Below are 27,664 nucleotides of genomic sequence, written 5' to 3' on the forward strand. Positions count from 1 at the left end.
TGTCTTGTGCTGTATTCTTTACAAAACTAAGAATGGTCTTCCCCAGAGATGTTGGCAGGGTGTGGTCAAAAAAGTCAAGATGGTGGCCACAACGATGCAGTTGTAGCTCTACCTGTGTTTTGTGTGTGTCACAGTCTTGATTTTTTTTTTTTAACCACAGACACCCCTGGTCCTCTCCTCTAATTCAGCCCAAGAAGCCCAGAATTCAAACAAAAACCCAACTGCATTGTCTCTAATTCTGAACCAATAGCCATTAGGACTCTCCCATCTATAAAGCTTTACAGGGAGATTAAAGGTGGGTCGATTGGTGACCACCAGCATGCTAAAGCACCTTTTTTGTCTGATCTGAATCTCCTGCCACTTAGGTCCAATACACGATTCCAGGTCCACCAATCAGCACCACTGTAGCCATGGTGCACCCAGATAGCACTTTAGAAGGCACTTGCAGACTTCCCCAAAATTATTTTGTTTAGAAAAGGTTCTGAAATATCTGGAATGTTGTAAATATTGAAGTAGAAGCTAGAATGGGGCTGCACATTAAAGTGCCCTTGAGAGTTCTTCACACCAGGCAGATTTAAACTCTATTCCCCATATGTCCCACAAACCCCAATTCTCAAGCTTATTGAGTCTGTCTGGTAAATCTTGTTTGCTGCCTTCACCAGGTGCATTTGATACAAACAGATTTGTTCCTTTTTGTCCCTCAACCCTTAGTGGTAGTGCATCTGTGTATGTGTGTGTGTGTGTAAGAGAGAGAAAGATGCAGAAAACTTCACAGCCTTGTTCCTTCTAGCCTGCAGGAAGAGAGCTGTGTTAGTCTATGGTAGTCAAAAATCAGAAGGCGTCTGGCAGCACCTTTTCCGACCAACAAATTTTATGAAAAGAAGTATCATATGGTTTTGCTGGCTGCACCTCCCTTCATCAGATGCATTGCCAGTTTGTGCATGTGTGTTAGTGGCAGTGATTACCTGGGAAGTTATAACAGACCTTGTTATCCTGCCTCACATCCTAAAATAATAACTTGCAATTATGTTCCTCTTGGTATTTAGAATGGGATGAACCCAAATTTGAATTCCCTCCCAGCGTGAAACAAGCTGTCAAAAAGTATCTCATCTGGCAGTGCTGTCCACTGTGGTTGCAAATAAAGGATATGTTGAAGAAGATAATGATAAGCCCTTTAATGGAACTATTTATTACACTGTGCATTATAGCAAATACCATGCTAATGGCATTAGAAAAACTTTCATTATCATCAGAACAGGTTACTAAAGGAAATAATGTAAGTGAATTCAATTTCTTATTACGGCACATGCCAGCCAATAATTATGTTTTCTGGGAAAATGTTGTTCCTTTTTGAAACCTTGGTACTCTAAATGTTATACCTATTAATTGTGCATTGAATTATTCATATTCTTCTTCTGTAGTTCTCTGTGAAATCAATCAGTTGCAGAAGGAAGTGGCCAGAGCATTTGCAGGGGCAGTCAAAAAAATTAAGATGGTATTAATAGTCGCCATCTTGACTTTTTTAATGCCTTCCACCAACCCTGTGCCCCTGGAAGTGGGTATCGGGTAAAAAAAGAAAAGGTACAACAGATCTGGAGTGGTCAATCCTTCATGCTTAAATTTATCAGTGATTGAATTCTAGCTTTAACATTTTTACCAGAAAAGTCATGTTATGGAGAAGCAGATAGATATCCTTTCTGTCTCCCATACATCTAAATCTGTATCCTTCCAGCCAAAACCATACTCAGACTTTGAAGGATGGATAGGGGACTGCCAAAAAATAAGCAGAGTCAGGATAAAGAAATTAAATTGTGTTTCTTTGTGTCACCACTTAAATGGAACAAAGATTAAATGTAATGCTACTTTAATTAATGGATTGATTAAATTCAATGCATAGGATTCCACCCCCACCCCCGTATCTAATATTTTTCTTCTGTCACATTAAAATGCCTGGTTCATCAGCAATATTTTGAGGGCTCCAGGCAACTGTCTTTGCATATCAGGCACATGGAGCCTGCTAACTCCCTGCCCTTAATTCATCATGGTGTGTTTTATGACTTAAACACATGGAATTGCATAGAGTTAGCTAATAGACTCTGCTTGGCATGAGAGCAACTCAGGGGTCTTTTTACAGGCGTATCAAGTTTCCAGAACGTTGATCCAGGCTTGCTGTCAGGAAGGAATGATGTGCTTACTCAGTCCTGCCGTTAGGATCATTCTTCTTTCTTTTAAAAAAAATTATTAGATCTTTAAAAACACAATCAAGGAGGGGGGAAAAAGCAGAAAAAAGGTTTAAAAAAGCAAAAAGGAAATAGCAAAGAGATTTATAAATAAAAAATTCAAAGAATCATTTGTTTGGTTCTATGGATTAAAATAGGGACGCGGTGGCGCTGCGGGTTAAACCGCTGAGCTGTCGATTGGAAGGTCGGCGGTTCGAAACCGCGCGGCGGGGTGAGCTCCCGTTGCTCGTCCCAGCTCCTGCACACCAAGCAGTTCGAAAACATGCAAATGTGAGTAGATTAATTGGTACCGCTTCGGCGGGAAGGTAACGGCGTTCCGTGAGTCATGCTGGCCACATGACCCGGAAGTGTCCTATGGACAACGCCGGCTCCAAGGCTTTGAAACGGAGATGAGCACCGCCCCCTAGAGTCGGACACGACTGGACTTTACGTCAAGGGAAACCTTTACCTTTACTATGGATTAAAATACCTTGTGCCAGTTTAAAATTCCAGATCCTTATTCAGATCAATCTAGTATGCAATAGTTAATAACAAGAACAAGAACCAGAATAGTGTAAATGATAAATCAAGATGGGAGAGTATAGGAATTCCTGCCTGGTCCAAAAGTTTTATCTTTATTTAGCAAATCATAAAGAAACTTAAAGGTTAAAACCTTAAGTTAGAAGAGAGCCAAACTTTGGATGCGGTACAAGTCCATACGTGGAATCATAACCCAAGAATGATTTTCGTGTTGAAATGAATTCTGTCTCGGATTTGTTTTTCAAATAAGAGGTTATTTTTGTCATGGATGCAGACTCCCGCAACTGAATTTGCCATTCTTATAAGAAGGGATTATATGTAATTTCCAGTCAGAAGCATAAAGAGTCCTAGCAGCTGTTCCCATATACAAAGCCAATTGAGTATACTTCTGGAGAATATGAGGCTTGGTAACGTAGAGTTATTTTTCCTATATTCCTTGAAAACAAACCCAGGGGTTGGCAAGCTGAATGAATATATAAATCAGAGCTGGGTACCAATGCCAGTTGAGTCACTTGAAGGTTCTCCAAGAATGGATGCCCTTTCTCTACCTCTACCACATTTCTGGGCAGAGAAACTGGATAGATGAATTCTCTGAATTGCTCAAAAATTGAACGAAGCACCGTTACTGAAGCAGCCCTTTGAGAGACGTTCCTCCTAATCCCCCTTGGGATTGAATAGAAACCTGGGAGGCTGCAAATTAAGGTTACACAGTGGAACCCACACTCACTGGGCGCCCCTTCCCTAAATAAGTCCAAGAGAACCCCACAACACCCAAACGTCCCTCTTTGAACGAATTGATAAAGCAAATTCTCTTCTACCATACTGAGTAAGAACGGATAGGAAAGAAGAATGGACTTTTTTTTTCCGCCCGGCATTAGGGCAGGCAAGAAATGCTACTATAAAAAACAATCACATTTGAGGGAAAGAAAAAAAGAACAAAGAAAGAGTATTATTGTATTTCAGGGAAAGACAGAGATTTGAAGGGTTCTGTATTCTACTGTATGCCAATTTTTTAGTTTCGTTCTGATCTATTCCCTTGCAGGTGTTCACTGCCATTTTTACAGCTGAAATGGTCCTCAAGTTGATTGCATTAGATCCATATTACTATTTTCAGTGTTCTTGGAACATCTTTGACTTCACAGTGGTTATCACCGGCATAATAACCTTGGTGTTAAACATGCGTGCACCCATTTTCAGAACGGTAATAAAGAACGCTTCCGTTACGGTCGGTGTATAAATCTTTTGTGTACATCCTGTGAATGAACTCCTTTTTAAAGGAAGTGAATTAAAATGCCAAGAAATTATACATGGGTAATGAAGTGAGCCATTACCTTATTTTTGGCAATACGTTGACCACCTTTTGCTGTGCTGAACGCACATCCTGCGTCGCCGTATCAGCGCAGCACAAAGTGAGACCGGATAATATATAATCATGACAATTCCGTCCTGTGGAGATCACCACCTGGATTCTTTACTTTTACCTCTATTTATATTATTTATTACTGTATCTTATTCTGTGTATTTATGGTGATGGTTTTTAATCGATTGTTGTAAACCACCCAGAGTCCCCCGACGGGAGGAGATGGGCGGGGATAAATTAGATAAATAAATAAAATAAATAAATAAAATATGAAGCAGCATATTGACTTGTTGATCCAGGGGGGATAAATTGGCATAAGGAGGCATTATAGCCTTCTCTAGATCATTAATGGCAAGCATGCACTACGTATAATTCAGAAGTAAATGTCATCCATTTGTACAAGTGGGTGTATATCCAAATGTGCGTTTTGATCTTCCTTTTGGTGTGCGTAGCCTGATATTTTATCTGTGGAATGAACTGTATGTGTCTGCCTGTGTGTGTAATAATGCCGTAGCATAACAACTCAAATCTAACTGTCTCATTTCTGGTATTCTTTCCTTCCCTCTCCAACCCTGCCTGTGCCCAACAGCTGAGAATCTTCAAACTTTCAAAATTTTGGCCGGCTTTAAATAAGCTTATGAAAATAATGTTGAAATCCGTGGGCCCTCTGGGTAACCTGACCCTTGTTCTGATATTCACTGTATTCATTTTCGCTGTGGTTGGCAAACAAGCCTTCGGGAATTATTACAGCATCGTCACTGCTAATGCCAGCATCTGCAACAGGGATGGCACGCCCAGTTGCACTTCCAGTAATAGTTCCGAGACGTGCCAGTTGCGTTGGCATATGAAAGACTTCTTACATTCCTTTCTTATTATATTCCGAATTCTGTGTGGAGAATGGATTTCCACCATGTGGGAATGCATGCAAGTTGCTGGGGAAGGACGGTGCATAGTTCTGTTCATGCTGGTCCTGGTTTTAGGAAACCTTGTGGTAAGTTTCCAAGGATTTTGTCAGAGCTATTTCAGTTGGAACCTTTCTCAGGTTAACAAAATGAGCGGGACTTCCCCCTCAAAAGTCTAGTCATCTAATTTCTTCTTCTGGAAACAGAAAAATAATTCACCTCCAGAAGAATGCATAATGTCAATTCTAGGTGAAAAGGGGTGTTTCTTCCCTAGTCCCCTGTCTTATCAGAGCTCATAAGCTTCCTACAGTAGTTCTAAAAAAAATCAAAAATCAAAAACAAACAAACAAAGCCAAAAACTTTAGGAGACCCTTTTCTTTCTCCGCTATCATGTTCCCATGATAGATTTCCACTCTGTATTGCTTTACTTGCTGATCTTGGAAGTTAAACAGGGTTGGGTCCTAGTTTGTACCTGGACGAGGCACCATTAGGGACCATCTGGATGCAAGCTTGCCTGGTGAATCCATAATACTGCTAAGAAAACTACATGGGCTTCATGGAAGTCACCAGGAGTCAAACTCAACCAGAAGGATTATTGTTGTTGTTATTATTTACCTGAGCAAACAATTGCCAGATGAAGGGGGTGGGCTAAATTATTAATCTTGGGAGACAATGTGTTGGGTGTCCATTGAAAAAAGCATTTTTTTTTCATTGTTCGAGTCATACTATTTTCACTGGTTTTAAGCACAGAAAAGCTGGAATTAGCACCTGCCATCTCCTGGGTGGCTCCTGAGCTGTGGAATGTGCTCCCTTAAAATTTATGCTTAGTTCTCACTCTATCTTCAGGAAAGGAATCAAGACTTTCCTTTTCAGCCAAGTCTTTAGCACTGATAGCACAGGTAGTCCTTGCTTAACAACCATTCGTTTAGTGATGGTTTGGACTTATGATGGTGCTGGAAAAACTGACTTGTGACTGGTCCTCACACTTATGACCCTCACAGCATCCCATAGTCACGTGATCACCATTTTTGACCTTCCTGGCTCAGTGGGGAACCATGTGATTTGCTTAATGACCACGTAGCTCACTTAACGCCCACAGTGATTCACTTAAAGACTGCCGCAAAAAAGGTCATAAAATCAGGTCGGAGTCGCTCAATGACTGCTTTGCTTAGGAACGGAAATTCTGGTCCCAATTGTGGGCATTAAGCAAGGACTACCTGTAATAAATTTTAGCAATTACTTTTATTGGAGTTTTGACTGTTAGCTGCCTTGAGGGCTCTGTAGGAAGGAAAGGGTGGTATAGATTAAGACTTATATATAAGTTCATGATGCAGGGATGGAGCATTGTTGAAGCTCCCTGACTCCCTCAATACTGCATTAAAGGGTCAGATAAGGAGCAGATGAAATATTTTATCCAGTTACTTCAGGAGCAATACATTTGTTGAAGAGGCTGCTGGTCTTTGAGCACAGTGTCCTCAGGGACTACTTCCACAGCGTAGCATTTACACTGCAGGAAAAAATGGCTCAATATTGTAATCCTGTGTTTATTCAGAACTAAGCCGTGTTGAGTTAAACAGGACTTACTTCCCAGGGACTATGGATAGGGTGGTAATCTAAATGTCTTACTCTCAAACTGGTTCTTTTCTCTCTAATTTTTTTTTAAAATCTTGCTATTTTTCACTCAGGTCCTCAACCTCTTTATAGCTCTCCTGCTTAGTTCCTTCAGTAGCAGTGATTCTGAAACAGAGGCAGATAACCACATGCCGAAACCTGAAAAGGCTTTTGCTGTCATCCAGAGAGGGTTGCGATCTGTCAGACTTTTCCTGTGGGATTGCTGTTGCCACGGGCTCCTGCAGAAGCTGAAGACCGCAGGCCCAAGGAACACGAACAAGACAATTGTTGTTGAAAAGACCTGTGATGCTGAGCCCATGAACGAGATCTCAGAGAACTTTGCTAGCAAGGAAACTTTCAGGAACTGGGACAAACCACCATGGGGTAGGAAACAGGAAGATTTTGTGACAGATTCCAGTGAGGTGGCCTGTGTTCCCCTGGCTGAGCTGGAGACATTAAGTGTGGAGGAAGAATGCATTATCACTGAAGTTGACCTTAGTACCCTGGTAGGAAACAAGGCCTTCACATCATAAACTGCTCTCTTTATTCGCCATAAAATATAATTAAATGTTGGGGGGAAAAAGCTTCTTTCTAGTTTTTCAGTGGTTCCGTATTGGCTTCCTTTTTGTTGACATTCACCAATTGAATTTGCTATTAGCACTAGTTAACTTTAGGTGGCATCTAAAGGGAGTAGACAAGGTAATTGATAATAAGAGCTATTTGCCAGGATAACAATACTGATGCTGGGAATAAATGAGGTGTTGGCTTTTCTCTCTTTCTATATATGCGTCTCTGGAGACATTTGGGTACCACTGTTGGAATAAAACTTTGGGTTCAGTAGACTTTTTGAATCATCCATAAATATGGCTGTCACATGCTTATACACATGGCAAAGCAAATCCCATGCCCAAACAATGTGGATGACATAATTTATTCTAACAATGTGTCCATTTACATTGATAATATTTTGGAATAAGTGACGGTTTTGTCACTTCTTCTGTACTGATTTTAACACAATTTTATGTTTCTAAAAAAATGGTAGCGGAGCTTCTTGGTTTTGAACTTGAAGAGCAAAACATTTTGGCATAGTAAACTATTTCTTGGATACCTTTATCTAGGAGAACAATCTACGAAAGAGGAGAGAAATATGCCAAGGTGAAGGTCGAAGACTCTCTTCTCAAGTTTCTGAAAGTACAAGTATTTGGTCTTTGGATGTTCCCAAGGTAAAACAAACAAAAAATGGTCAAAGATAGCTTCGTTACTCGCTGAGAAAATGGTACTTTGCATTCTCTGAAAATTTGACTAGAGAAGTTACAGTCCTGAGGTTAATCTTACAAAAGGGTTCCAGAGATTTTTGGTCTCATCCCCGCGGCATGCAACAAGCCCTTCTTACAGGGCTGGGAAGGCAGAGCTGAGTTTGTGTGGGGAGGACAAGGGATCCCCTTTATTCCTGTGCTGCTTTACTGCCTTTGTGTGGGCAAGCAGCCAATTTAAAATCCATGAAAGTGGCACCTGTCCTTCAAAGGTATGTCATTTGAGTGGGCAATATACCCACTAGCAACACTAATTATATAGACTCAAAATCTCAGTTCAGGAGCTGTTGTAGCAACTCGGCCAATCAAGATGCCTATAAAAGTTTTTACATTTCACGCATTCATTTATTTACTTATTTTCATTTCATACTTGCGTAGCCACCCCCTCAGCACATGACTCAGGGCAGCATACATCATTAATAAACAATAACTCAGTTTTAGAAAACCACCCAATGAAACAGAGGATAGAACCCTAATTCAGAACAAGAACATGGAGACACATTAAATGCTGGAAAAAACCTTTTTCAGTAGGTCATACCACTCCCAGACCCAACGCCTGAGGAAAGAACCAGGTCTTTAATCCCTTCTTTAAGGCAGGCTGGGTTGGACCCAGCTGGATCTCTGGAGTGGTGGATTGCTGTTCCAAAGGCTGGGAGCAGCAACAGAGAAGGCACATCTCCTGGGTCCAACCAGATGACATTGTATAAGTGACAGGATCCAGAGCATGCCAACTTAGATCTTACTGGACTGGCAGAAATAATAAGGGAGAGTAAATAACTTGGCCCCCACCATGAAGGATTTTATGGGTAAGAACCAGCCCCTTGCTTTGCACCTGGAAGTACATTGGTAACCAGTGCAGCTCATGAAGTAGAGGTGAACATATTGTGGTACTTCCATAACTACTTCTGCTGCTGCCTTCTGGACCAGCTGAAGCTTCTGAGTGGACACCAAGGGCAGCCCCATATAAAGCACATTGCAGCAATCCAATTGCAAGGTGACCAAGGCATGAGTGACCAGGAGCAGGACCAGGAGTGGGTACAATTGTTCCACAAGATGGAGCTGTGCAAAGGCCCTTCAAGGAGGAGCCATGAGTCTAGGACGACTTCCAACTGTGCACTGGGGCTGTTTGGGGCAGTGCAATCCCATCCTCAACCAAAGATGGGAAATCTCCAGATCCAGACAGTCCCAAAATCATGTTTTCCTTGTGGCTTACAATAATGTGTGTAACTTGAAAGGTGAAAGGTCCCCTGTGCAAGCACCGAGTCATGTCCAACCCTTTGGGGGGAAGCCGCTTTCGCGATGTTTTCTTGGCAGACTATAGTGGGGTGGTTTGCCATTGCCTTCCCCAGTCGTCACCTTCCCCAGCAAGCTGGGTGCTCATTTTACCGACCTCGGAAGGATGGAAGGCTGAGGCGACCTGAGCCAGCTACCCGAGAATCCAGCTTCCGCTGGGACTGAACTCGGGTCGTGGGGAGAGTTTCGGCTGCAATACTGCCGCCTACCACTCTGTGTCATGGATAAGTTTTCTATGTATCATACAGGAGGTTTACTACATACTTCCTGGAGATGTCAGAGCTCTGATAAAAAGTATATGGAGCTACAGCCTTTCTCTTTTAACATAATGGGTAGAATGTTCCCTGAATAATGCCTACAGCTATCTTAATTCCCCATGTGAATTAGATGCTGATTGTTCTTGTTTCTTTTTTTTTTAATATAACCAGAGGTCAGAATACGACACGAGCTGTTCAGAGACCAGCACTGTGGATCAGAGATCTTCTATCTGTCAGTTGCCAGTAGTCAAGAAGGAACCTCAGGACTGTTTCCCACAAGGTGAAGACCAGCTTTCTTGGCAGAAAATCACCCAGATAAAGAAATCTGTTGCAGTGTTGATCAGTGGTGGTTATCCTTTTTAGCAAATGTGCCAAATCCAATATGCATTCCCGCTCATAAATAGCCCAGCGTATTATTTATTTATTTGTTAAGCAATTCTATACGGCCATCCATCTTAAACGGATAACTCTGGGTGGCTAACAAAAACATAGGCAAATGCTTCTGACTACAGGCTTGAAGAAGCAGCAGCAACCACCAAGAGATTTTGCCTCTGCAGGTCTGATCCTGGCCTTAACCAGGCCCATGGGTCATCATCCCACTGATGCTTGTGCCACTTCATATATCTCGGCCAGCAAGGTATGAGGTCAATATTCTGTTCTGTAATGGAATTCACATGATTGGAACAATATTTCTTTTCTGATGCAAACTGATTTCCCAAGTAGTTTGACTGTTAACATAAAAACCTCAGCATCACTAGGAAGTTCTGGGGCACCTGTACATAGGCTTACCATATTGTGTACAGACTGATTTATTTCATTTGTTATATGTTAGCCACTATTAACTTCTATTTTTGAGGAAAGAATATATCGTTTATTTCATATACTGTTATTTTGTTTCCTCCTGTATGAGATTAAAATTAGGTAGGACTGCCAGAGTTCTCTTAAAATTACTTGTGGGATTAGCTCTGGCCCCTTGTGTAGCAGCACCACAAAGTATTGCTACATTTACTTTAGTACTCCAGGCACCAAGAAGGTCTGGTTGCAAGGTAGATGACGGTTTTTAATTTGATCAAAGAGAGGATTTATAAATATACAAGAGGAACCTAAGTAACTGCAAGGGTGGAAAGTGAGTCCTAACATCATGACCCCAATCCTACAGCTCACAAACTTGCATCCTGAAGCCATTAGTGGACAGCTAGGACCACTGAATGGAGCAGAGCTTAACACAGCAGAGAAGCCACACAGAAAAAGAATATCGTCTTAGATAGCTTTAATGAGCATGTTAGAGAAATACAGGTTATTGATCTTACACACTCAGTCCTCCCAAGCATAAAGAATCATATGCTTAGAAAAAGTAGGTTTAAAAGTAAAAAGAGTCTTACTGATTTTATTCTTGGTTCAGTTACATCCATCTTCTGTGGAAAAATGAAGATTCTTGGTTTCTTCTGTTTCTTAAACTTAATGAACTCTTAGCCCTCATAGTTGCTAAGAGCTGCGTGCAGAAAATGGGAAGAATGCTTCTTCAAGGCCCAAGCATGTGGCCATAATGGAGGGATAGAGAGCAGCATGCATGCTGCCTCCTCAGTGGGTGGAAGAAGGAGGAAGAGAGAGAGAGGAAGTGGGAGTGGCAACAAACAGCTTCCTCTAACAAGCATGGAGAGTTGCATCATGGGACAAACTCATTTACATGCTAATGGAGGCATGCTGATTTGTTAACATCTCCAACACATCTGAGATCAGGATGCAGTTGCGTGAGGATGGGGGTGCATTGTAATGTCATTTCGTGTGTGCGTATGTCATCGTCCTTCCATCATTGTAGCTAATTTCAGAAGTCTATGAAGAGGACGCATATTTTTTTAAAAGCACCCTGCTTCCAGGCGAGATCCTTCTTTTATTACACGTTCCACATACCTGTTGCAAGTCACAGCCCAGGGGCAAATGAGAAACATGGAGGATGATCAAAATGTGTGGAAAAGCAATCTGCAAACCCCACTGTAGTACATGTATATAATATGCAGACTTGTGTAGTGGAAACACACCAAACTTTCTTTTAAAGGAATAATAATAATAACAACAACAACAATAATACGTAAGCAGAGATGTTACTGGAAGGAGATCAGAAAATGCTAAGCCACCCCAGCTGTTTTCCTTTTTTATTAAAAACCCAGATCTGTGCATGAATGTTCCAGTGCATTATTAGGAAAGACAGTAAGAGCTATTTACTGGGAAGCCTATTACTAACTTGATATATTCAAGCAGAGCCTTTCCATCTGCTGAGGATGCTTTAATTTGGATTCCGGTACCAAACAGAGGATTGGATTGGAAGCTCTCCATAACCCTTTCCAATTCTATCTCATTACTTTATATGCTTTTCCGTATGAGAAATCCTTGAGAGTCTGGATTGTCAGAGGGACTGTGTCTGAAACCAGATCCCCTACATGAAGTTCAAGGAGCCAGCATGGTGGGTGTGAAAATATTTGCCTCCACCCCCCCACCCCCCGCTCTAATGGGCAGGGTTTGGAGCATACTGGAAGGTAAATTTATAAATCATTATCTTTGCTTCGCTACTAGCCAGTTGGAATTGGTAGCTTAGGCCAATCTTCTCATAAGTAAGTGCCCCAGTGGGCTCATTCTCACAAGTAGCTCTTCTTCTGTGCCCTCATTGGTGGGAGCTCCACATTGCAAAGAGTATCAGTTGGAAATTAAGGGATGTGGGAAGACAAAGAAATAGATTGCCATTCCTCTTCTCAAAAGGAGCTAGGAAGGGATGGGCTGACCCATTTTCACGGGACTGATGACTTCTTTGCTCGACTTCTCTTTGTTTCAGTCTTCACGAAATTCTTTCCGTGCTGCAGAGTGAATACTAATGCATTTCCAGGCAACACTTGGTGGAAACTTAGAAAAACCTGCTACAAAATTATAAGACATAATTGGTTCGAATCTTTTATTATATTCATGATCTTATTGAGTAGTGGTGCTCTGGTAAGTTTACTATAATAAATACATGGTTTGGGGCACCTCTGTTTTTATTTGGCTTCTGTTGTTAATAAGGCACTGAAGACGTTTAACAAGATACTTCTGCATTCTCAGTATTATATATCTATATATATATTATACATATATAAAATGTAAACATTTGAGGATGTTCACATTTCTCATTAGTCTTGAGCCTCAAGCCCAAGTTGGGAATACCAGCCCTCCAATACCAGCTGCTGGGATGCAAGAGTGAGAAGTGGGGAAGATCTCTGCCTCTGGTCATCGAGAGCCTAGAGGCACCAGGTTGACCACAACATGCTGTAATAAAGTACACCTTGGCCTGAGCCAGGAGGGCTTTGCTGGGATAAAGAATAGTGTCGTTCTCAGATGAACAAGCAACTTTCACCTGGGCAAGGAGGCTTTGAGGCTCCTTAATTAAACAATAGCTCTTCATTTTTGAAACTGGGAAGGCACACTGGATCTGTCATCATCAGCTAGCACCAAGTTATAATATTTCACTTTATGGTAGTCTAAATCGCACCTGATTTGTCATTCCAGATCTTTGAAGACATTTACCTTGATAAAATAAGGACCATAAAAAACATGCTCAACTACGCCGATGTATTTTTTTTCTGTATCTTTTTCTTGGAGATGCTTCTCAAATGGGTGGCATATGGCTTTAGAAAATATTTTACCAATGGCTGGTGTCTTCTTGACTTCTTTATTGTATGTGTAAGTATCATGCATTATCTTTTTATGCGCGTTGCTGCAATGTGGAATTAGGCACAGAATTAGTAGTTTCCTATTTAGAGATCCCGATAAAACCATTAACTATCATTTCCTGAGATAGTGAAGGCAATAGATGGAGGGCAGAATAAAAAGTGGATGGGTGGGAGTGGGGGGGTGGGGAAATGATTGGCCAGGGCTTCCATAGCAGGTATACAATTGATATTTGCTAAGCTTCTTGGCATGGACAATTTTTCCTGAGGGTAGAACCAGAATGACAAGGTTGCGTTTTGCAGCTGAATTGTCCTTTTCCCCGTTTTTCACAGGTTTCTCTTCCTATAGCAAGAGGTACGTCAAAGACAAAACAGTGTGATAGTAATATCTCCACAAAATCTCTAAGAACATTGAGGGCCCTGAGACCTCTTCGAGCGCTGTCTAGATTTAAAGGAATAAAGGTATTCAATATATGGTCCTTCCTTCCTTCCTTCTTTGAAAATATTTATTCCAGAGATTAATGCTAGGTTTCAAATAGGTCTGTCTTTTGGAACTAGAAATTTTTATTTCAGAGGAACAGGATTGATGCATTGTTTCAGCCAGGCCTCTTTTTCTATTCAGAGTATGGCAGCTTCGTTCAGCCTGACGCCCTCCAGAGAGTTTGGACTATAACCCCATCATGCTCCTATCATGCTCAGTCACCTGTTGACTACTGTAGCGCATGCTACTTGATAAGGCCTCTATTAAGCTCGCTTCCTTCTTACATTTTGTTGTTGTTTATTCCTTCAGTCGCTTCCTACTCTTCATGACTTCACAGACCAGCCCACGCCAGAGCTTCCTGTCGGTCGTCAACACCCCCAGCTCCCCCAGGGACGAATCCGTCACCTCTAGAATATCATCCATCCACCTTGCCCTTGGTCGGCCCCTCTTCCTTTTGCCCTCCACTCTCCCCAGCATCAGCATCTTCTCCAGGGTGTCCTGTCTTCTCATTATGTGGCCAAAGTATTTCAGTTTGGCCTTTAATATCGTTCCCTCAAGTGAGCAGTCTGGCTTTATTTCCTGGAGGATGGACTGGTTTGACCTTCTTGCAGTCCAAGGCACTCTCAGAATTCTCCTCCAACACCACAGTTCAAAAGCATCGATCTTCCTTCTCTCAGCCTTCCTTATGGTCCAGCTCTCGCAGCCATATGTTACTACGGGGAACACCATTGCTTTAACTATGTGGACCTTTGTTGTCAGTGTGATGTCTCTGCTCTTGACTATTTTATCGAGATTTGTCATTGCTCTTCTCCCAAGGATTAAGCGTCTTCTGATTTCCTGACTGCAGTCAGCATCTGCAGTCATCTTCGCACCTAGAAATACAAAATCTTTCACTGCTTCTACGTTTTCTCCCTCTATTTGCCAGTTATCAATCAAGCTGGTTGCCATAATCTTGGTTTTTTTGAGGTTTAGCTGCAAGCCAGCTTTTGCACTTTCTTCTTTCACCATCATAAGGCTCCTCAGTTCCTCTTCTACATTTTGTTACGTTTCTTTTTTGCTTCCACAAAGTTCAAGGCGCTGAACAGAAGCAGAATGTTGTGTGATCTAGGCCAAATGACAGAATGTCTGTTCCAGCCACTAGGAGGAAGCTATGATCATTTTCTCCTACAGTACATTTATTGGCAATGTTCATAATATTTCCCCCCACTGAATTGTGATTGTCTTACCACAACTCAGCCCAGTCTTAGCAATTGTGTAGAGTAAGTCGCATTATTACTCCATTTTTCAACTAGAATCAGGACAATGCAGAAAAGCATGATAACATTTGTGATGTGACCTTTTTAGACCCATGATATGCTAAGCAACTTTGGGCCAGTCCCTCACTCTCAGTCCAACTCACCTCACAGGGTTGTTGTTGTGGGGAAAATAGGAGGAGGAAGGAGTATTAGATAAGTTCACCACCTTCAGTTATTTATAAAAATAATAAAGGCGGGATAAAAAAACGTTTTAAAAAATGAAGCAGGAGGTCTGGGCCCAGTTAATGAGAAAGCAGCCAAAAATGGTGGTGTGCATTTTTCAGAAGGGGATGCTATGCAGCTTAAGAATGGATTCAAAGTAAGACATGATGCATTACATACTCAAGAAGTGATAGCTTGAAAGGCAGGAATATTGGTGAACACTTTTTAAGATTTTTAACACTTTTTAAGTGTTAAAACACTTTTTTAAGATTTTAAGGAAACTGAAAAAGAAAAATATTTGCTGCTACTCTAGTCAAATTCAGCCACATATTTGAAGAACGCAGTTTTACCTAGTTTACATTGCCTTTATATTGAGATTTATTATTCAAAATACTGCCCAGTGGGGGAAAGAAAAATTCCTCCTCTGGGCATATAGTAGCACCTGTCTCTGTCTGAGATGATTTGAAACTTTTAACCCGTTGATTATGTTTTTTTAGTTCATCTGCTCTTCTCCCAGATCCTCCTGATTTTTAATGAAGGAGAAGAAAAAGACTTCAGAGCTTCAACTGGTCCATGCGCAGTTTGGGATGGTCCAAGTTTTGCTCAAGTTAGACCACTGTAACAGTAGGCTTCCGGGTGCCATTCAAGCCGCCGGTTATCACCTTCAAAGCCCTGCATGATACAGGGCCAGGTTATTTGCAGGACCATCTGTCTTCAAGGGCCTTTGCCTGTCCCAACAGATCCAGAAGAACGGGTGCACTCCAGGTCCCCTCTATTAAACAATGTCATCTTGTAAGACTGAAGACTTCTGCCTTCTCTGTCACAAGGCTTGCCCTATAGAATAGCCTCCCCACAAGATCTGGAGGGCCTCGACCCTCCTGGCCTTCCAGAAGGCTGTGAATACCAGGCTTTTCCCTGGCGCTGAGCTGGAATGCCAGAATAAAGCACAAAGTTGTTTTGTGTGGTTGAGTTTGTGATTTGAAGCCTTGGTTATTGTATGATGATTATTTTAATGCTGTTTTTTTTAATAAGGTAGGTATTATTATATTGTTTTTGTTGACCATTGTTAGCTGCCCAGAGCTCATGTGTTAGATGGGCAGCGATATGCATTTTGCTGCATAGATAAAGGGATAAGAAGAGTACTCATTTGTTGGTGCTGCTTATTTTTGCAATGAGAATTGATTGTGTATCTCCATTTTTCCCCCTTTCAGGTTGTTGTGAATGCCCTTGCCGGTGCTATCCCTTCCATTGGAAATGTGCTGCTTGTCTGCATTGTTCTCTGGCTCCCTTTTAACATCTTAGGGGTACAGCTGTTTGGAGGGAAATTTTCATGTCGGAACACTGAAAATAAGAACAATTGCATTAATAAGACTGTCAACTTTGATCATGTTGGGAATGGGTATCTGGCTCTCCTTCAGGTGGTATGTTTAACAAAATGGATATTAAATACCTTTTGTGAGGTGCATGTATGCAGCCAAAGTATGTTATTAATAGCAGATCGTTGAAAGTTGATTTGTGGGGAAATTTGCTTTGCTAAATAAGCTTGGAGGACAGCTTGAAAAAGCAGTGCTGGGCAAAGAAAACTGAATGGCAATTAAAATGTCCCTGTGCTATGCACAGAGTCCAGATGCAAAGTAGAACGGCAAGTTGGTTATAGTTAGCAGCGACATGAGGGTTTCTAGGTATCTAAACCTGGCATTTCATAAAAACAGTGAAATGAATCTTGGGCCTAGGAAGGTGTATTATAAATAACATTAATAATAGTCATAATTAATTCCCCTAACTTTAGCAGTAAAAAACGGACAACTTTATCTAATAAAAAAAGCTTTGAGTCTTGCTGCCTTGAGCAGAAGTTGGTCATCTGTTTTTTCTTTTACATATCAAGCAAAACATGGTCCTCTTTTAATATGGTTCCTTTGTCAGACCAGGTAGGAGGGGAGAACTAAATCTGAGTCTCTGTTTCTATCCCATTCCCAAATGGGATGTTTCCAAAACATATGTTCTGGACATCAGAAGAGGCAGATGGACAAGAGGAAGTGAATACTGCTCCCCATCTTAACTTCCTGTGCAATTTCATTTCAAATTATGCCCATCCAGCCCAGCTGCTATACCTGAAGTGAATTAGGCAGGAAAACTAGATGCTTAAAGTGACACAGCATATAGAAATAAGGTATGGGAGAGATGAATCCCCTGCATAATTTTATATATCTATGTTTTATCCAAGACTGTGGGAAAAAGAAATACAGGTAGCCCTCGCTCAACAACCACTTGCTTAGTGACAGTTCAGGCTTAGGAAGGTGTTGAAAAAATTGACTTACGACTGGTCCTCACACTTATAATCATTGCAGCATCCCCACGGTCACATGATTACAGTTTTGGTGCTTGGCAACCAGTTCACACTTATGACCATCACATGGTCACATGATTGTCATCTTTGACCTTCCTGGCCAGCTTCTGGCAAGCTTAATCAATGGGAAACTGTGTATTTACTTAATGACCACATGGTTCAATTAATGTCCACAGTGATTCGCTTAATGACTGCCATAAAAAAGGTAGTAAAATCAGGTTGGATTTGCTTAATGACCACTTTGCTTAGCAACTGAACTTCTTGTCCCAATTGTGGTCATTAAGTGAGGACTACCTGTACTTGTTCTCTCTGTCTAGTGAGGATTTTATATACTCCTGAAGAAAAAGTAGCAAACCAATTTTCCTGTTCTGTACCAGAGTACAGAAGAGTTCCTTGGGTGGCAGACTGAGGAAGGGTTATAAGGATTTAGAGAACACAGTAAGGTCCACCACTGTCAGACAAATTAAGGGAAAAAACAGAAAACTTTAATCATTTGGCCTACTTATATCTTTATATGTTTTATCCAGGCAACATTTAAAGGCTGGTTGGACATTATGTATGCCGCAGTAGATTCTGCTAACGACGTAAGCCATGAAAATGAAGTTGCAACATTTCTCCTTTTTTCAAATATTTTCCTGCTTGCTTAGCAATCTTGCACTATTGTCCCAAATTGTAGTTTTCCAACTTGAGCATTGGAGAAGCTCTGGGATAATATTAGCAGATCTTGAAAGCTGGTTAACAGTGTGGCTAGAAGAACAGTTAAGAGATTGATATCGGTCAGCTTGTATTGCTTAGGTGCAGGTTTGGATTTAAAAACTGAAAACTGAAAATACTCAAATTCCCTTCCAGCTTGGGAAACCCTATTTTGGACATTATACTTTTATACCATGCAGAAGCTCACCTCACCTAAATGGGTGTGAAATTAGTGGCAAAGTAAAATTTTAAAAATAGTCTAGGTTCACACATAAGGCTAAGCCAGGATTTTTAAACTCATGCCTTGTTAAGCCATAACGACTGGGGCCACACTTCTTGCTAAGCCATAGTGGGTCGGTCCAGGCATTACTGTCAACTAACAAGGAACAATCTATGCTATAGGTTTATAAGCACGAAGTATGAATCCAGCCATTCTTTGCCACCGCAACCACCGCAGCTCATGTATAGGATAGGAAATCCAGCAGATTTCCAAACATTCCCTGCTTGGAGCTCTGGAATAGTTATTTTCGTAGCCTCCATTTGGGTGTTTAGTTAGATGGCCAATTGCTATAATAATGGCAACAAAATCAATATTCTGTCCCGGCTGGAGCCTTAAGTGCCCCTGGGTTCTAGATCAAGCAGGAGGCAGCGACAGCCAGGGACAAGTTTAGGTGTCAAACAAAGTGAAGTTCCAGTTCTGATGTGAAGTCAGGCAAAGCAAAGTTTAAGTTTTGATAAGGCAAAGCAGAGAAAACAAAAGCATGCTCTGACTGGGCAAATCCCGTGCATAGCAAGCAGCACCTTGGATGATATTATGGGAAGTTCAAATGGAAGAATCCTAAGAGGCTTGAAAGTGGACTCAGCCGCCAGCAAAGATCAAGCATGATGCTGAAGCTTAGTTTCATCCGAGCAGTTAGCTCTGTTTCCTGTCAAATTCAGCACCTTGAATTAAAAAAGAGCAAATAGCTTGTTGACCTTTCCACAAGGAAAGAGTAATTCCGCTGGGGCTTTCGAGCCAAGGATTAGCAGTGAGGCTGTCCTTTGGCTGGAAAACTGCAAGCCGCGTGGGATCCTTTTGCACTGGAGTTTCCAGGGCAGGGAAGATGCCAGCTCCAAAGACAATGCCTTTGAATCCTATGATGCTCCTCTGGAGAGCATTCTGTGTATCCCGAAGAAGGAAAGTTGGAATCCAGAATTATGATATAGGTCATTTGTGTCATATTAAGACCAAATTTAAGTTAGCCTGTGTTTTCTATTTAACGATGTGTTTTTCCCTTTTTTAATTTCAGACCTCTAGCCAGCCGTGTTTTGAAAACAATGAATACGCCTACATTTACTTTGTGATCTTTATTATATTTGGGTCATTCTTCATGCTGAACCTCTTCATTGGCGTGGTTATCGACAATTTTAACCAGCAAAGGAAAAAGATACGTACCTAGCATAAACAGACAATCAAGACACATGAAGACAAACAGTTACAAAATCTTTCATGTGCCCCCGGTGGGAGTCTGCCAGTGTTGTGTTTCACAAGGGCTTAGGAGAGGTGGCAGTTGAACATGGCCCTGGGGAGGACCCAGGCTGAAAGAGAGTGGTCCCCAGCAGCTAATCCGTCTTGCTGTCATGTTATATATTCCCTTACTACTGTGCAATCCTGCACAGTAGTAAGGGAATATATAAATCCACAAATTTGAAAGTTTGTGGAAGGGCCAATCCTGTTAATCTTTTGCAGCAAAATCAACAAGATGTTTGAGGCACCAGACTCTTAGAACTGACCGAAAGGACCCGGTCATCTTATTTCCATAGATTTTGCAAGGGTTCTTGACCAAGGCAAGCCTGTTCTCCTGCCTAGGCATGGCTCTTTTACTGATTGCTCCATGCAGCGTGTGGAAATCCAGAAATGCTCTTGGCTTGGCTTCTTAATAACCACCATCAATCATTCACTTACTGACAGAGCTATCATTGGTGGTTTAGATAGCACATTTATTCCCTAATCTTTTAGGCCATACGGTCAATCAAATGACATGGCCTGGAAAATCCAAACGGAAGTCGTAAGTTAGTCTGGACAGTGTCTCTGTTTCATGAGAGTCACGAGATAAACTAGGCAGCTCAGAGCAAGAGCAGTAACCAAAGGAGCTACAAGTCTCTTTGACGTCTTGTAGCAGAAAGCAATAAAAATGACTTTACAGAGTGCACGGACAGATTCTGAGAAACAGGAGTCATAGAGAACCACAAAGCTCTGGTTTATTCCTTGTTCGATCGTAATTATGACTTAAAGTTTTAGAACTCTGGGCTACTCATATCCATATTCAAGAATTGTTTTCACTTAAATTAAAGAGTATATTTTAGAAGGCTGTCCGTCCGTCCGTCCTTCCTTCCTTCCTTCCTTCCTTCCTTCCTTCCATCCTTCCTTCCTTCCTTCCTTCCATCCATCCTTCCTTCCTTCCTTCCTTCCTTCCTTCCTTCCTTCCATCCATCCATCCATCCATCCATCCATCTTCAGACTTTATCACTATGTCAATCAATATTGAGCTCTGTCTGTTAAATTCTACTTATTGGCATTAAGTACTTAGTTGGCTTTGGACAATTCGTGTGTTTTGAACAGAAACGAATTGATTCAGGTACAAATACACTTTTAAAATTTAATAGCAGTGTTGTTGTTATCTTATACCTAGGTGGAGAACTCATTTTTTTGTCAGAGGAGCAAAAGAAATATTATAATGCACTAAAAAAGCTTGGTAGCAAGAAGCCACACAAGACCATTCCACGACCTCTGGTAAGGCAGTTGAAAACGTAACTGCATTTCCATTATTATGGACTCGGAAAGACTTTTTAGAAATTCTAGTAAAGCCAGAGATTTTTTTCCTGCATGGTTAGTATTATTACTCAAATGTATTGCTCTTATAAAACTAGGTAAGGATGACCAACATTTTAAAGGCTGTGCCAAAGTCAGCTCAATTTGTCCAGATTAGTTTGAGATAATCTGCAACTGCGAATTGCAGGGAAAAAGCTGAGGCCAATGCCAGCCAATCTGCACTCCTGTCAGCTGATTCATAAGAAAGCACAAAACATGTCATTCCCTTAGGGCTTGGTCCCCTGAGCTACTGTGAGCCCTACAGGAACAAACACCTTTTCCCCACCACCTGCAAAGAGGAAATCAAATGCATTGCTGTCTGTCCACTATACAACTCCATGTTACCAGGATAAGTAGCTATGCGAAGGGCAGTGGCTTGTTTAAAAAGAAACAGGAAATATCCCAGCTACCTTGCCACTATTACCATGTCGCAGTAGGCTAATGTAAAAGAATTCAGATGAGGTGATGAAGTGACTCTCTCTGCTGAAGTGAAAAGGCGCTGCCGTTCACTTTGGCAGAGTGAGTCAAAGAGTCTGAAACTTCCTGGGGTGCTGGCCAGAAGCTTGGAAGCCCATGCTGGGATGGAACAGCCCTACCACCACCACCCCTCCTTTCCCTGCATAGGCTGGCCAGGAGCTTTGGTAGCCCAGCCCAGCCAGGGGATGCCAGAACAGTGTGGGTGGCTATCCACTCAATCTCCTCCTTCTACGAGGGGAATCTGAAGCTGGGCAGCCCCAGCCCAGGCTGCAGGAAACTTTTCAGCCCACTCCAGAGATGGCCAGCTTGAAAACTCCCGAAGCACACAAGCGGTCTCACGGGTCGAGAAGAAAGGAAGGGAGTCCAACAACATGTCCTGGGCTCTTTGGGCAACCCATCCTGGAGAGAGAGATGCCACAGCATATCCTCAGGTTGGCCCTTGGCAGCCAGGCAGGAAGGAGGCAACGAAATGCCTTCAACTTGGGGAGCCAAATCTCTTGGGCAGTTTCTTTGATTCCTGAGGGTCATAAAGAAACTTAATCAACCTGGGACAGCAGCGGCAATAGAAGCAGTTCCTTGTAGCCCATCAGGACTTCCTCAGATACAGCCCTTTCTGCCTTCCTGGTTCTGTTAGGTTCTATTAATGGCCTCATGTCGGGGATAAATAGTTATCGGAAGAGTTGATGTCACTTTTGCACTGCTTTGGAATCTTGCACTAACGCCTCCCTCCCTCCTTCCCTCCCTCCCGCAGAATAAATTCCAGCGATTGCTTTTTGACATTGTAAATAAGCAAGCCTTTGAACTTTTCATTATGAGTCTCATTTTCTTAAACGTGGTGGTCATGGCAGTGGAACACGAAGGTGAAGACGCGGCTGCTAAGCTACTTCTTGAACAGATCAACTGTGTCTTTGTCGCGATCTTCACCGGCGAGTGCTTAGTGAAACTGTTGGCTTTGAGGCTTTATTTCTTCAAAGATAACTGGAACATATTTGATCTGGTGGTTGTAATTCTTTCAATAGTCAGTAAGTAAGCTTCCTTGTTTGCAAGGTCATTGCTTGCCAATGCTAACTAGACACAAGGCAAATAACGTTTTGCACGGTGTACTTATTTACAATCATAAGCTTCCACTTCACATGTGTAGTGCAGATTTAGGAAGGCATGGTTGCAAAGGAGAGAAAAAAGCCAAATTTGGGAAGAGCAAACTTCCAAGGGAGCGAGCCTCAGCTGATGGATCTCTTTGTTGATTAGATTCTCTGTGAGCGTGCGCAAAAAACATTTTTTAAAAGATAATCCATAAAGTTTCTCTCCTGAACACCCATTACCCATCCTTAAAACAATCTGCTTTGACGTATGGGTAGGACGTATAAGGCAAGGAATCAAACAGAGTGTCTGAAGGATTGCAGTGTCTCTACTTCTCACACCTACAAATGCTAAGTGGTAGTGTCAACACTGGACCCAATACTGCGTGCTTCGTTTATTGCAGAGGGATCACTTTGGATTGTAGGCAGAACCTTCAATCCTAAGTTAAAACCATCTAAATAAGAGTGTTCTTTTATCCAAGTAATATATTTCAAGTTCTTGTGATTTCCAACACAAAACCTAACAAAATAAGGGAAAGTTCCAGTCTTGACAGCGCAGAGCAGGCTTTCTCAACCAGGGTTCCGTGGCACCCTTGGGTTCCGCAAGAGGTCACTAGGGGCTCCCTGGGAGATCATGATTTGTGTAAAAAATTATTTCAAATTCAGGCAACTTCACATGAGAGAGGTAAGTTTCATTCTTTATTTTTAGTTTAAGAACATGGTTAATGCGTATAGACAGGCCTACCCATGAAACGAATATAATAATTTGGTAACTTCTGGCCTATATTTGAGCCTGAGTGTGCGGGGATTCCCCGAGGCCTGGAAAATATTTCAAGGGTCTCTCCAGGGTCAAAAGCTTGAGCAAGGCTGCCTTAGATCAAGAGTTCTTAACCTTTTTGTGCCATGGACCCCTTTGAAAGTCTGGTAAAACCTACAGACACCTTCTCAGAACAATACATTTAAATGCATACAATTAAATTGTGAAAAGGAGGCTGGATTTTTTTCCCCCGTTCAAGTATATGGACCCCCTGAATTCTGTCCACAGACCCCAGAACATCCCATGGTCTAAATCCACTTCCAAGTATGAGAAAAGGCTCACAAATAGAGGAAATGAGATTTTCTGCTACCCTCTGTACATTTCTAGGTCAATAAACAAAGCCTAGCTTTACTTGCTTGCTTTTCCCAATTACTGCATTCCTTCTAATCAACAGTACTATTATTACTCATACTTTAACTGACATGACATCACTCTGCCCTCTCTGATTATTCATGGTTATATCAGAGTGAAACTTGGCCAGTTCTGCTCTTGCCTATATCAAATAATAATATAGTTTATTCTTTGCATCTTTTTTATTATAGGGAACCAGAAATGGGTTAGAGTAGTGTTTCTCAACCTTGGCAGCTTTAAGCTGTGTGGACTTCAACTCCCAGAATTCCCTAGCAAGCTGGCTGAGGAATTCTGGAAGTTGAAGTCCACACAGCTTAAAGCTTCCACGCTTGAGAAACTCTGGGTTAGAGTAATAAAAAAGTCCTTCACTGGTGGTTTTGCCAGAAGAAAGACAATATTACTGTAGGAAAATACTGTTTTTAAATTTGCCAACCTAAACTGCCTTGAGGGAAATCAGGATTTTATAACACGCTTCAAAGCAAAGACTCCATTCTGCTCCAACAGTGAAAGGTATATTTATGTGAATTGTTTTCAGAACAGCCATTGTGGCCACTCATAAGAAAAAGGGGGGGAAAAAAACACTAGGGGGGGTTTGTGGAGGGGGGGGCAGAACCTCAAAAAGAATGCAAGTTCTATTTTAGCAATTTCCTATGCTAGAATTAATTTATTATTATTATTAAAGCTTTATTAATATTTTTCAAAGTATAATTAAAATACAAAATACAGACTATAAAACAGATAGACTGCAGATCTAAAAAGAAACAAGAAAAACTAAAACAGTGCAAGAATAGATAGAAAAGTATAAAAGACAGGTGACTTCCGACCTTCTTCATCACAGGTATAAAAGCATATGAGAAAGTTAATCTCTTACTCTTAATTAAACTTTTAATAACTTTATTTCCCTAAAATCCAACCATTTAATTGTCAAAACCCGAAATGCTAGAATTAAAAAAGTTAAACTCATTTTAATCCAAAATCTGTTGAAGGTCTCTGAATGGGGTATGGAAGAACAGAGTGTTAAGTTAAATTGGAAGCCTGGTTGCATGTTGATTGATATTGAAAAGAAGCCGTGTTTTTTCCAGGCCTTGCAGCCACACAGCTTTGGCAACGTCTCAACTTCCCGCCTACGATCCTGAGAGTTGTTCGAGTGATCCGGATAAGCCGGCTTCTGAGGCTGATCAGAGGAGCCAGAGGTCTCCGCACCCTGCTTTTTGCCCTGCTGATGTCCCTTCCCGCTCTCACCAACATCGGACTCCTCCTCTTTCTGATCATGTTCATTTATGCTATTTTCGGCATGGCTAATTTTGCCTGTGCTAGTTGGACGCAAGGGATCGACAATATTTTCAACTTCCAAACGTTTGGCAATAGCATGCTTTGCCTTTTCCAAATAACGACGTCGGCTGGCTGGAATGAACTTCTTGGGCCAATGCTCACTCGTCAGGATAGCTATATTTGTGCTCTGAACATCAACTCCACCCCACAGAAGAGCCCGTGTGTGAACAGTGGGGTGGCCATTGCCTATTTTGTTAGCTACATCATTATTTCATTTCTCATTGTAGTTAACATGTACATTGCTGTCATCATTGAGAATTTGAACATTGCCACCGAAGAAAGCACAGAGCCGCTAGGTGACGACGACTTTGAAATCTTTTATGAGATCTGGGCAAAATTTGATCCCAAAGCAACCCAATTTATTTCTTACTCAGCACTGTCAAACTTCGCAGATGCCCTGGCAGAACCTTTACGGGTACCGAAACCAAACAGCCAACAGCTGTTGTCCATGGACCTTCCAATAGTCAATGGGAATAAAATCCACTGTTTGGATATTTTGTTTGCTTTTACTAAAAGGGTGCTGGGAGAATCTGGAGAAATGGACTCACTTGAGTCCCAAATAGAAGAAAAGTATCCAGAGAAGATTGCCTATGAGCCCATTGTAACAACTCCCAAGAGAAAACAGGATGAGTCTGCCATCATAATACAGAGAGCTTTTAGGATGCATCTCCTTCAGCGTGCAGGAAAGGAAAGATCTCAGGAAGCCTGTGTCGCTATCTCCCTGGAGAATATTCCCGAAGAGGAAAGCCTATCTGTGTTCCGACTGAGTGAAGATGAAGGCAGCCAGTCCAGTAATTCTCAGAGTCTGTCTTCGGTGGTCATTCCTCCATCATACAGTAATGTGACTAGCATCACTCCTGACGTTCAACAGGAGAAGTTCTCTGACAGTAATGAAGACACCAAGTGATGTACAGCTTGCTGATTTTCTCTTGTCCCAACAGAGTTTTCCTAGAAACAGATAGTAATACTGTCATAAATAGTTAACCCAGCAGCTTTTCCATTAGTGGTTGTGAAAACTCTTACATATCCTCAGTGGGAATTAAAGATTGCAGTTGCAACAGAGTTCCCCAATCTCCTACATTCTGGATGTTTTGGACTACAGTTTCCTGTATTAGTCTGGAGGTTCTGCAAACCATACGTCATTTCTGCAGTAGTGATTTTCAGTATCTTCTAGAGTCAACCAACCTGTGTTACGCCAAAAGACAGACGTTGTATCACTTCAGTTGGATGATACAAAGAAGGCTCTAAGTCTCTAGCGAGGAAATGGCCACAGTCTAGAACACTGGTCAAAAACATCTAGAGGACATTTTGTTGAGGAGGATTGAGCTAAAGAGTCACCAATAACAGTCAAAGAGAAACAAGATTCTACTGGTGAAGATTCTCTTATTTGTAGTATTATTCAAAAACATTGTTCAAAAATCTGGAGAGCTAGGTTTTCAAAAATTAGCTAGCCTCAAGCATGACATTACTTAGGGAGAAGAAACAATCAGGCTTGGTTTATTTGCAGTTGAGATAGACTATCTGAGATCAGAAGCTGTTCTCCATCTTGTTCAGCCAACGTAGAAGGACTAGCCCTGTTAACTGGTCTCTTCCTTATTGCATCATTTGATCAAAGTTTAACAGTGACAGGTCACAAAATTGTGTGTTGAGGATTGATATTTGTTTAACACGTGAGTTTTTTAAAGAAGCAAGAAGAGCAAGTTGGATTAGGGAAGAAGGATGCCTGCAGATATGTGTTGATTTGGTACAGTAAAAGAATGGGAACTTTCGAAATGTTCCTATGCAGAAGAACTGATACACAATGTAAGAGATTGTGTGACAATTATTAGTATAATTCTTGTAAAACAATTCAGCTCTTGCACATTCCTACCCAAGGGAAGGTTCTTGCATGAATTCATGTAGCATAAGAAGTGGGATTACGTACATCAGCATGAAAATGTATGAACATACATAAGAATAGAAATAGTTTGTGCGTGTTATTAGAAATGTATTTTGTAATTATGTGAAAAGAGAGTGGTTCATCTCTGAATGTTTTATTTTCTTCCTCTGATCATCTAAGCATTCCAGAGGTTTGTGCATTTCCAAAAATGTATTCTCCAGAACAGGAAGTAGTTCATGGTTTTCCCGATGCAGTCTAACTATTTGAAAAATGGAACATCCTTGAGGAAAACCAGAATGTTTTGAGGACAAACCACTCTGTTTTGCACATCCCATTTTGGCTTATTGTGCTCTGGGAATCTAGCCAATTGTGGCTTATTCAACAAACCGTGGTAAAGCTAACTATGGCTTAATGCAGTATGTGAAACCAGTCAGCATCTTACAAGTATAATTGGGAAGCTATCTTGCTAAGAAAGATGACCAGCTAGGGCACAGTTGTTGGCCCTCAGTTGCTGCTTGTCCATCAGTAGCCTATTTGGTTTGGAACTTCTCCATATTTCAGTATATCTTATTTATATCAAGTAAACCTTATATAAAAGTTCACACAGTTTGTCTTTATTCACTGTATGAAAGCATCACCATGCCACACACATAAGTCCTGGATTTGTGGGATTTATCAGAACAACCGTCTTTGAGAGGCCACCAGGGAAC

At 41.5% G+C, this 27,664-nt stretch overlaps 1 protein-coding gene across 1 annotated transcript; it reads left to right on the top strand.

Moving 5' to 3' along the window:
- Positions 1–6,873: 6,873 nt before the first annotated feature.
- On the top strand, positions 6,874–26,292 carry LOC134497607 (sodium channel protein type 5 subunit alpha-like). The gene is made up of 12 exons (XM_063303332.1): positions 6,874–7,138; positions 7,751–7,855; positions 9,667–9,775; positions 12,323–12,477; positions 13,030–13,197; positions 13,524–13,652; positions 16,340–16,549; positions 18,003–18,059; positions 19,458–19,595; positions 20,837–20,941; positions 22,248–22,518; positions 24,826–26,292. The coding sequence occupies exons 1-12, from the start codon at positions 6,950–6,952 to the stop codon at positions 25,980–25,982; spliced, it is 2,793 nt and encodes a 930-aa protein (XP_063159402.1). The 5' UTR covers positions 6,874–6,949; the 3' UTR covers positions 25,983–26,292.
- The last annotated feature ends 1,372 nt before the right edge of the window (positions 26,293–27,664 follow it).

Source organism: Candoia aspera, chromosome 4 (assembly GCF_035149785.1).
Source record: "Candoia aspera isolate rCanAsp1 chromosome 4, rCanAsp1.hap2, whole genome shotgun sequence".
NCBI classification, from domain to species: Eukaryota; Metazoa; Chordata; class Lepidosauria; order Squamata; family Boidae; genus Candoia; species Candoia aspera.